This window comes from Arachis hypogaea, chromosome 5, assembly GCF_003086295.3.
Source record: "Arachis hypogaea cultivar Tifrunner chromosome 5, arahy.Tifrunner.gnm2.J5K5, whole genome shotgun sequence".
NCBI classification, from domain to species: domain Eukaryota; kingdom Viridiplantae; phylum Streptophyta; class Magnoliopsida; order Fabales; family Fabaceae; genus Arachis; species Arachis hypogaea.
Genome location: NC_092040.1, coordinates 101,408,696 through 101,420,126, shown reverse-complemented (window position 1 = coordinate 101,420,126; position 11,431 = coordinate 101,408,696). Strand labels below are relative to the sequence as shown.

Here is an 11,431-nt window from a genome sequence, read left to right as displayed (position 1 = left end):
TTATTTTTTAAAATCTTTTACTAAAAAATGATTGGTTAATTTTTAGATTTTGCCAAGTTAGCATCATTAAAAAAAATATGGCTTAAACACAATATAAAAGAACTTAGTATCAACTTTTATTTATATAAGAGCAATACTAGGGAATCAAAAGGGTATTACCCAAAAACCAGCCAAATACTTTTGGGTGAATTCAAAATTTCTACGAATTAATATATATGGATGTTTCTTCTGTTAAGTATCAGAATGTTTCTTTTTTATACTAAATGGATGTTCTTTTATATATTTTTCAAATTTTTTTGTATTGCAAATGTGAATGTCTCTATTTCTTTAAAAATTTCATATTTTTTTAAAAATTTTATAGATATTTAATTATTTTTACTAAAATATAATTGAGTGTTTCTTTTGTTAAGTATTTGAATATTTTTTTTCATATTAAATGAATGTTTTTTGAAGATGGACTATTACTCCCATGTTGTTGTTGTTATTCAATGGCTCCACCACTTTCCATTTTGCCCCTCCCAAATGCCTTCTGTTGTTGTTGTTATTCATTGGCTCCACCACTTTTCATTTTGTCCCTCCCAAATGCCTTCCAGATCCAATGACAGTTGAACCACATGTCCTTCTTCTTCCATATGAACACTTTTAATTAGGTTTACTTAATTAATTTTAAATTTTTAAAATTTTGAATTTAAAAATTTAAAATTAATTATTAATATAAATTAATGAGATTTTGTTTAGTTTTTTGTTAGTAACTTTTTTGTTCATATACTTTTCCTTTATATAATAATAATAAGTGATAGATTTGCATTTACAGCAGCAAACAATTTACACCCACTATCAATGCTTCTTCCATTCAAGCTACAACTGCAACATCTCATAATTTAATAATTTATGCACATCAAAATTTAGAATTGATTATAACAAAATTACAAAAGAATTGTTTACAAACAAATGGTACAACCTGATAATGACTCCACTGCAGATTGCAAAAAACATTTTAAAAGAAAATGGAAAGAAAGAAATAAAAAAAGGAAAGAAAAGGGACAAGACTGAAAAGAATCACAAGAGTGAATGAGCAAAAATACTATACAACTTGTCTTCCCATCATTTACTTTATCAGCAAAAACGAACAAAGATATGGTTAGCTGTATACTTGTTTCCTATCCTGCTGAGTCTGCACCAACTCTTGATGACTGAGCCTTCTCATGCCTACCCGGTTTTGGCACTTGAGATTGAGAACCAATGATAGGCTTCTGCAACGGCTTCAGCGCTGCCATTATTTCAGCGAATGTAGGTCTCAACTTTGGATCTCTACAATACAAAAAGAGTATCATATAGTCACACCAAGCGTCATGTGTATTTTATTCATGTAGCTGAAGTATTCTAAAAGTTCCTAAAGCTTAAACATTTGCAAGGACATCACTGTAGATGCCAAACTACTTTCGACAAATCCCTATGGTCTAGAAGTTTTCAATTAAGTCTATATACTATACAAATATTTTTCAACCAAGCCTTTCTAGATTAAAAATTGTGTAATCAAGTCTTTCTAGTTTAAAAATGATTCAAGAATAATGCAAGAGTACACTCACGTCTGCCAGCATTGCTTGATAATATCCGCGATGGCAGGGTCCATATCATCTGGAATGTCAAGGCGACGATGCTGGAAACCAACAGCACCCACAACTTGCATCGGATTCATTCCACCCCAGGGCTGTTGCAAAGTAGAGAGCTCCCATAGTATGACTCCAAAGCTATAAACATCGCACCTGGATATACAATCACCACTTGTCATAATCATAAAATTGTGAAGGGCTTAAAAGGGTGGCAAAGCCAATGAGAAGATCGACGAGACAAGGAAGCCAAAGAACAAATAGTTATGTCATGTGTAATGAAAATTCAAATTTAATTTTTCCCTATGCCAGATGATTCAGGTTAGAGAGGAAAACAGACTATGAAATTCTCCTCCAAAAGCAAAATAAAGAAAAACTTAATTAATGATGAAAACCAAGGATAACCGAGCTTACTTTTCATTTGAAGGTTCATTTCTTAACACTTCAGGCGCCATCCACTCGGCCTGCAACATGTTACGAAAAATGAATGTATTGCAATGCCAAACAAAGCCTTAGGAGCAAAACTAAATACATGCAGAATATCGGAGCTGATCACACGTACGAAAGAGAGCAGATTGAGGTATAGATGAAACGCATGTAGCTACACTAAGGCCCCATTTGGCAATTATCAGAGAACAAACACAAAACACTAGAGGATACAGACCTATTTGAAAAGGAGACATACAGATATGCACAAAATTTGCACAATTATCTCTATCTCCTGTCTTTATATGTTTTGTCCAAAAACTCTTACCAAACAATAACTTTAATAAATTTAATTATAACAAGCAAAATTGAACAATTTCATGTTTGGGCCTCAACAAAATTAGAAAAGATTTGCTCATTTGTTACCAACGACCATTCATCATGATAGAATGAGCTGGTAAAGTCTAGAGAAGAGTTACAAGAGTTAGTTATGAGAGAAATGCTGGCTGTTAGAACAGTGCCAGCTACGATAGGACAGCTGTAAGTTAGTTACAGCTATCATAACTAACTTAAGAATGAAGGGACTGTTCTGCCTTTTGTACTAGCTTGCACACCAAGCTACTCTTCTCTATATATAAGCACAGATTAGTGATAAGCCCACTAGTAATGCAGACCATACATTTCTTATCTCTCTCTGAATTCTCCTTTCTTTCTCTCTCTGTTTTCTTCCTTCTCTCGTTCTCTCAAACCTTATTATACTTTTCTAGTAATTGTATTATAAATTGAAGATAGCATAAGCCGAGGCTGAAGATAGGTATTCATCATCACAAAAGGATTAATATAAAATGCCAAACATAACGAATATTTAAGTGGCAAGAAGCTCCTGGATTTTCAAACTCTCTGTTAAAAGATAATAGCAAGGGTCTCCATTTGTGTATGTTTATATATCTTCAAAAGAATATAAAGCACAATGGGAATAAAAATATATAGCAAAATGAAAAACAAGAGCATCAAAGAACGAATAATTCGGAAGGCAGAGGGTATGACACAGTATTTGAGCTTAGAAATGAGGGTTATGACAGCTTACTGTTCCTGCAGTTGATCTGGAAGAAAGGAATGTACTGTGCTTCATTCTTGATAAGCCAAAATCACATACCTTTTCAAAAGGAAAAAAAGGGTGAAAAAAAAAATTAAACCATATCTACAGGTAGCATTCAGCATGCTATCAAGAAAATTCATTCATGACAATTAGTTGGCACCTTCACAACCCAATTTTTATCAACAAGAAGATTTGGTGACTTCAAATCACGGTGTACAATCACTGGAGTGCAGTTGTGCAAATAGTTCATTCCTCGGGCCTGAAGATTCAAGAGATATATGTCACATCAACTGAATTTCACTGATTATGGCAATAATTTGCTTAATGAAACTACATGGCAAGAAAAGAAAACAGAATCTTACGGTATCGAGGGCCATCCTCAACCGCCTTCGCTCATCTAATTGATTGTTTGGTCGATGAATTAGTCTGTACAAACTTCCTCTGCATAGGAAATATGCAGTTCAGAGTCATTAAAAGTAATCTTTCCAGAACAACATTAATCAAAATAATAAAAACTCCTGGAAAAGTGTTAAGAGTCCAGATTAACCAAGTAATAACTGAAATTTTCATCTTGTTTTTGCTTATCACTTCTCAATTGACATTTGAGCTATTAACAACATACATCACATATTTTAGATGTTCATTTAGAAGTAATATTTTTGGCCTGCATGGCACTATTCTGTACCACATACTAAGATCTATTTGCAATCCACAGTCTCATACGAGTCTCAGGAAATAAGGAATCTTAAGTTACCTGGGAAGAAATTCGGTAACAATAGAAAGATTCGGAGGTCGAGTAACTGCTCCCATGAAGAGAACAACATTTGGATGCCTCAGTCTTTTCATTATTTGAACCTATGGCAACTTACATCATATGTTAAATATGCTGTAAAATCGTATAAAAATTCATGAAAATGCACAACTAGTTTTGGCATTCGTAAAAGAATTAAACAAAATACTTTTTCGAATAACTATAGTCGACTACATGAACTAAATAACTCTAATGTGCTAACCCTACTTCTTAGTCTCCATCTAATATATTCTTTCCAGTTCTCTTATATATACATTCATGCACCACTATATTCTCAAATTGCATTAGGAAATCTATTCATAGAGAGATGCACACAAGATGGAAGTATATAACAAAACAATAGAAGCTATAAAATGTTGGAGAAATAAAACAAGGATTACATCAAAATGCTTTGAAATGGTCAATCTTCATCAAGAACTTCTAAAAAAAATGCAATTCAACAGGACAAAGTATTTAATCCAAATTTCAAATTAGCCTGGGACAAATACAATAACAATATAAATAAAGTATTGCAGCTATCTGATATGTCATTATGGAGCATAAAAAACACATCTGATAGTTGTAAATGTGTACTAAATGAAATCATTCATCAACAAAGATAAACATATGACTAGAAAGTACAAAAAGAGACACTGTGATGAAATATTACCTCACTTTTGAATTCTTCAAGTGATTCACCAGATATATCTTGATCAAGAAATCTTTTTACAGCAACTTCCTACAAACCAAAGCAGAGACCTGATGTAAATGTAAGAATTCAAAAACCTACAGCCTAACAGAAAAACACAACCAAAAAGAATGACAAGCATAAAAGGTAGTCAAGTATTGATTACTTTTGTTAAGGGTAAAAATGAAACTGAAGCCAAAAATTTCTTGGGCCTTGCTCAGTTAAGAAAAAAGTTACATTATATAGTTTGTTTGTTGAAAATACAGTTTGAATTGTAAGACAGATATGGAGTGTATGCCTGAGTAGGAATAACACAATTAATTATGATCAAGAGTATAAAACTCACTGTTCCACGCCATTCACCACGGTATACCTCTCCATACGATCCTGAATGCAAAAGATAGGCCACCAAAATGTAATTTTAGTCAACATATGTGAATTTATATGTATAAAATTATAAATAACACCATCTAACAAAAGAATGTAACCAAATCTTATAGAGCAAAGTGCAGTTAATACCAAGTCCGATACGTTCACCCAGTGTGATTTCCTCCCACGGAATGTCATACTCGGCAACATCATCTAATGTAAAATCAGATTTTGTACTGTCATTGCTTACTATAGATCTATCAGATATTCTGTCACCTTCTGAATTTGCTCCTACCACAATATTCTCACCATCACCACTACCCTTTGGCTCATAACCAGTGCCATCCATGTCCCCGTCACTTCGACTGCCTTGCTCATACTGTTTGCTGACAGCTGCAGTGGTTGCTACTACAGCTGCAGCAGTTGCAGTGGCTGCTGCAGCTACTGGAAGATCAATGGTCGAGTCAGTGTTTGACTTTGCTACAGCAGCTACCATAGAGGAAGCAACAACAGCAGCTGCTGCTGCTGCAGCCGCCGCAACTGGAACATTTTTCCCATATGTTACCTGGGATGGTGTATGTTGTACAGCTGCTAACTTCGGATCAAGAGGAAGGTTTATTCCTAAACCTTCTACAGGCTTAGAGTGCTCCGGCTGGATGCTTGAACTTCCTTTCGGATGAACTCTGTGGTGAGGCAAAGTAGGACCGAGACTTTCATCAACCTGAGTCTCTTGTTGTCCACTTTCTGGTTTGTGTTCATCTTTTTCTTCAGTTGGGGAGCCTAACTCGTGATAAATTTCAGAAAATAAATTTGGAGGAGCAATGACACCACTTTCAAGTAAAACATCATGTAGTTTTTGAGCTAAGTGAGGATTTTCCTTGGCAGCATCAATCATATATAATGAAACATCTTTGACTTTCATTCTGCGCACGGCAGGGGAACTAATCCCTTCAGTCCAAGAAGGAGATCTTGCATGTGCATATCGTTGATTCGGTCTATTTGGAGCTTCCCGCCCGGTGATCTTCTCAACATTATGGGGACTAGTTGATTCACTCAAGGGTCCTACTGAATCTTCAGTCCTCGTAGCAAGTCTGCTCATACCAGATTCTTTCCCTGAATGCAAAAAATGTTTAGATATATTGTTCCCTTTGTCCAACATGCCGAACTCTGATGTTTCCTCAGATGAACTTTCAACACCACTGTTCAATGATGCTACATGAGAGGAATCAAGGTTTCTTGATGAAGGAGTTGCCACAAAAGAAGATTCAACATATTCAATGTGTGATCCAGTTGCATCGGATGGAATAAGTGTCCCGGGATCTGCCATCAGGTCAACAATGTACTCCCTGAAATATACACCAAACACATATTATAGATACTAAACAAAGCTTGAAACATTCAGTTAAGAAAGACACCGAAATGAATCATATGATATTCGACTACCAGCACTTTAAAAAGATTAGTATTTGAAAATTTGAGAAAAAGCTATGACAGGAAATATAATCCAGTTGCAAAGACACTAGTATAATAAATTTTCCATCCTTGAATCACATGCAGCCAACGAAGCATCAAGTCCTACCACATCATGTGTAGTCTACTCGACTGAGTATCGAGGACCAAAACCTCAAAGAAGTTAATACCAATTCAAGAGGAGTATATCATAAAATTTCAACAAAGCAATTCTTCCTACTTAACAAATAGTAGAACTTCAATATCAGTTACCTTCCATCATCAATCTTGACAAAATTTATTGCTACATCGTCAGAGCCGGTATACTGCTGTCCTTTCACCAACCGGCATGGGATTCCCAAACCATCCGCTAGAACCTGCATTAACATAAAAAGCAGGATATTTTTATTACATGTACTGAAATTCAGGAAAGTTAAGTGGAATTCTCAAAAAGCAAACACAATGCACAAACTAAGTCCTATTAACTGAAATTCAAGCAACAACAAAAAAAATGGTGTAATATGTACCTTAAATAACAATGCACGATGCCTAGCCAATCCAATCGTTAGAGAACCGAGTGGCAAAACCATACTGCCAAGGGTTGCTTTCAGACTATAACTAAGACTCTTCCATGCTCTTGTCATGCTTTCTGGATCTCCAACTGGACCACCCATATAATCAGCCACTAACACCGCAAGCTTGCCCACTAAATTGCTATCTATAACTACTTCCATGCTGGGTCCCGTTGGCGTGATTGTCAGCTCCAGGGCTCTTTCCTCGAGTTTCAACAAATTAGAATCAGCAGCCCTGTTGACCAAGACAGCTTCCCATGTGACACTACCTGAGGCCAGTGTTCCTTGCAGATCGACAAGCGAAGGCATTCTATAAGAGGTTGACTCGGTTAAAATCCCATAGAGATCATAGAAACCATCCAAGATCTTGTCATCATAACCAAGAGCATTGTAATTCTGTGAAGCACGGATAAATCTACGATATGAGATAAGTTAGAAAATAATTATGTAGGACAAAATTAGAGTCAAGTAGACCAAGTGACATAGGAATAGTTCGTTCAATATCAAGACCATAAAAAAATTGGATCATCTAAAAGCAATAGCCCTCTAAATGAGTCCTAATCCCTCTAATGTGTAGAACCAAAAAACTGAAACTAAAACCAAATGTATTTCTATGAAGGGGAAAACCACATGCAAAAGTATATAACCGAAGATCTTACAACAAGGCTCCCACACTATTTCAAATGTAAAAGTCTCATCTCTGAGGAAACCAGCCCAACAAAGTATAGAATATACTAGGCTAGCCATAATGCCATATCATGAGCCAATCATTTTTGTGTGACAAATGATGGAAAATCAGACAGTAAACAAGGTAAACTTAGTAGTGCCTTTTGAACAAAGGTTAAAACAAAATAGAAGTTGCATCATAAAAGAGAGAAGAAGGGAAAGGAGGAAGAGAGGGGGGGGGGGTTACAATATGCAGAACAGCTTAATCCAGGTAAGAACAATAAAAATTCCTTTTTTCTGGAAAATATGTAACTATTATTTCATCAGGGCAATCGCCGAATATCTGAAAACAGAAAGGCCGTTCTTGATGCAGAACTATATTTGACCAAAACTTAAATATAACCTTAACTCTAAGAGGATAGTTTCCACTTTCTTTTTATCAAGGTGCCAACCAATTTTTTATATTCTGAACTCCCAATTAATGTCTAGGAAGTAAATCAGATTCATAAAATGCTGAAACTGAATAATATTGGAATTTTCAACCCAAACAGCATAGTTTAGAATGCTATTAATGTATTTACCAATGAAGATTCTATATGGCTACCAGATATCATGATTTGCTATCCCTGTCATTACACATGGGTGAGAGGAAGGTTAAAGGTAAAACACATTATTTTTTTTGTTAATTATTCTTTATTCTAAGGAGGGTCTCTTCTCCTCCAATCTCTTTCTAATCTTCTTATTAACAAAATTCTTCTTTTATCTCAAAGAACATGAATTAGGGCAAAATAAGATTTAACTATTTAAGTACATTCCTTGATCATTAGTTCCATTCTTTTTTTTTTTTTTTTTTCATTCCTGGGTCATCCTTTTTTTATCCTAAGGTAGATATATACCCTCCATGCTTATGCAAATGAAGCACCATTTCCTCATCGAAAATTCTTTACACAATTCCATGGAAGTCTTATACTTCTCTAAGAACAATGCAATAATCAATCTTATGTCTTCCAAAATCTTCTCTTCCAGCAGCAGCAGTGGCTTAACAAACAAGAATGTGACTTCAACCTAAAGTCAATGTTCTTAAAAGGTGAATCAGAGTGACTTACCCAGTATCGGTAGGCCACAACTTCAGCCGGCGTATTATCAGGATCACAAGACCCTAAACTGATCTGCTTAACAGCTTCAATCTGCACAGCCTCAGGATCCTCCTTTGCACTTAGCTCCAGAGCCAATTGTATCTGATACTCCTCCTCCACTTCTGGATCCCTGGAGTTACTAGACTCCGAATCGCGCCCAGCTGAGGCCGAAACAACCTCTAAACCGGCACTACTCGCTGTATCAGATTGCTCCATTCTCTCCCCTCCTGCTTGGTTTGAAGATGGAGGACTAGGACTCTGCCTATTAGCAACAGAATGCAACCAATTGGAGAGGCCAGAGAAGGGTTTATGCTCAGAACTTTGAGGGGACCGAGATTCTAAAAGCTTATTATTCTTAGAGGATGAAGATGTTCCACCACTGGACTTCTTGTTGTTGCTGTTGCCTTTAGATGATGAAGAAGAAGAGGAACCTTGTTCATTCATGATATGAAGCTTCTTCAGAATATTCTTCATATCTTTCCACTGAGCTATTATAGTTCTGAATGCTAGAGAATTGGAAACATCTCCATAATGATCTTCGACCAAGCATCAAATCCAAAATCTTATTTCTCAAAGAAGAGTAGCCATAACTATGCAAAGAAGCTTCTTTTCTTTCTTTTTTTTTATGGTTTTGGCAAAAAAGCTCTTAAACACAGATACAAAACAACATCAAAATCCAAAGTGCAATATTCAGGGTTTCTTTCTCCAAGTAATACCCTTTTGAACCTTTTTGGGTTTTTCTAATCAAAGGGAAGGGGGGGGATTCTGGATTCAGATTCTTGTATTGAAATGGAGCAGTTCCCTTTGCACCAGACAAGAACAATGGATAGATGCTAAATGTTGAAGACAACAACAGAGAAATATCCAAAGCTAGCAGCATGTGCAGCCTCAAACTACACCAACTTCAGTTGTTGTTGTTGTGCACCACCACCACCACCTTTATAAAAAGAAAAATTAAAAAGAAAAAGAAATAAGAAGAATCAGTGAGCACACCCCAGATTGAGAAAGAAATGAGCTTTTCTAAGCAGAACAGAAAACGAGTAGGAACATGCTATGAGTGTAGAAGAGAGCATTAAAGGTTCATTCATCAGTAGAACAGGCTAAGACAGCACACAGAGAGAGAGAGAGAGAGAGAGAGAGAGAGAGAGTAGCAACCAAGTGGGGGGAGTAAGGGGGGGGGACCACAATTGATGGAAAATATTTAAAAAGATTTATAATTATTTTTATTATTTTAATTTTAATTTGTAAAGTCTAAAAATATATAAAAAGAAAAGAATAAAAAATTGGATAAATATTCTTTAAAAATACTATTTGATCATTTGATAGTCCCACTTGAGCCTATAGGAGCAGTAAGCACTAAGCACAGCGTGCTGAAGGTCCCAAGAAAAAAAATTATTAAAAAAATAACTAACATATATATTAAGAATATATATTATAATTATTTATTAAATTTTTTAAAAAAATATGTATATAATTAAATTTTTATATATTTATTAAAATAAAAATTTAAAATTTTTATTAATAATAATTTTAATACATTAATTTAAAAAAAAAGGAAAAAGAAAAAGGTGAACTTGGTGGGAAACTCAACGGCCAATGAAAACCAACTTGGTACACTTATTTTTCTTCTCAGCCTCTTGTTTGTTTTTAACATTATTATTATTATTATTATTATTATTATTATTATTATTATTATTATTATTATTATTATTATTATTATTGCGGGGGGTGATGACTTTCCCTGAGAAAGAACCAAAAACTGGTTGTGAAATTGAATGACTTTGAGTACTTGTATAATGTATACAGTTAAAAAAATCTCCCATGGAAGAATTAATTGAACGAGTAATAATGTTAGGAATAGAAAAAGGAAGAGATGGAAAAAAACCACACAATGTTCTGCTAACTAGTGATTTTATTTTAACATGGAAGAGTGAAGAGAGTTTTACGATAATGTTATAAAAAAATAGAATTTTATAATGTTTCGATAGTATTATTCTGTGCAAATACAATACGTAAATTGTATCTTATAATTTAATATTAAAATAATATAATACACAATTTATGTATTGTAATTTAATATTAAAATAATACAATACAAAATTTGTGTATTGTCTTTATAAATTAAAAAAAATTAATTTGACAATTCACACTTTGTAAATTCTATAGTCCCAAAAATTTGTAAAACACCATAACTTCCAATATTAAAGGATTACACTAATTTTTATTCAATATCCAAAAAAATTAAGCATAGAAAAATTAACTTTGAAAAGCTGAAATTCTTTTTTATATAAAAAATATATAAATAAATTTAAAAAAAAAAAGAAAAACAAAAGAAGAAATCCTTTGGCTATCTGAAGCAAAAACCTGATATTTGTACTTTTGTGTGTGCATGATAAATTCCACTTTTTTCCAAGTATAGGACAAACTCTGACGAAGTGGAAGTGGCAAATAAACTCATCACTTTCATGATTATTAAGCTTGTTCCAACTAAGCTCATAAGTACTTTTTATTTGGTGCTTTTGCTGATGCACAGTCATTAGTATTTTTTATTGTTTTGTTTATAATTATTATTATTAGTGAGTTCAATCCAACACAAACTCCATTTGGTTAAGTAAATCAGTAACTA

The 11,431-nt window shown here is 34.2% G+C and overlaps 1 protein-coding gene across 2 annotated transcripts; it reads right to left on the bottom strand.

The window, feature by feature from the left end:
- Positions 1–877: 877 nt before the first annotated feature.
- Positions 878–9,974, bottom strand: LOC112802307 (probable serine/threonine-protein kinase SIS8). Of its 2 annotated transcripts, none has more exons than XM_025845453.3 (13): positions 8,776–9,974; positions 6,959–7,399; positions 6,705–6,808; positions 5,133–6,328; positions 4,960–5,000; positions 4,596–4,664; positions 3,890–3,990; positions 3,498–3,576; positions 3,296–3,394; positions 3,124–3,192; positions 2,025–2,074; positions 1,590–1,766; positions 878–1,311 (listed from the first exon to the last, which is right to left on the bottom strand). In XM_025845453.3, the coding sequence occupies exons 1-13, from the start codon at positions 9,277–9,279 to the stop codon at positions 1,161–1,163; spliced, it is 3,081 nt and encodes a 1,026-aa protein (XP_025701238.1). In that variant the 5' UTR covers positions 9,280–9,974; the 3' UTR covers positions 878–1,160. The 2 variants fall into 2 exon arrangements, with proteins under 2 accessions (XP_025701238.1, XP_072093733.1); XM_072237632.1 differs by having other exon boundaries at positions 6,959–7,418; positions 8,776–8,923.
- Between the last annotated feature and the right edge of the window lie 1,457 nt (positions 9,975–11,431).

Bases quoted from the DNA above. Each gene is read 5' to 3' on its own strand.
- LOC112802307 (XM_025845453.3), bottom strand. From the start codon at position 9,279: ATGAAGAATATTCTGAAGAAGCTTCATATCATGAATGAACAAGGTTCC. The intron at 6,809-6,958 runs GTACATATTACA...ATGTTAATGCAG, and splicing joins ATCGTGCATTGTTATTTAAG to GTTCTAGCGGATGGTTTGGG. The intron at 3,193-3,295 runs GTGCCAACTAAT...CCTTTTGAAAAG, and splicing joins ATAAAAATTGGGTTGTGAAG to GTATGTGATTTTGGCTTATC.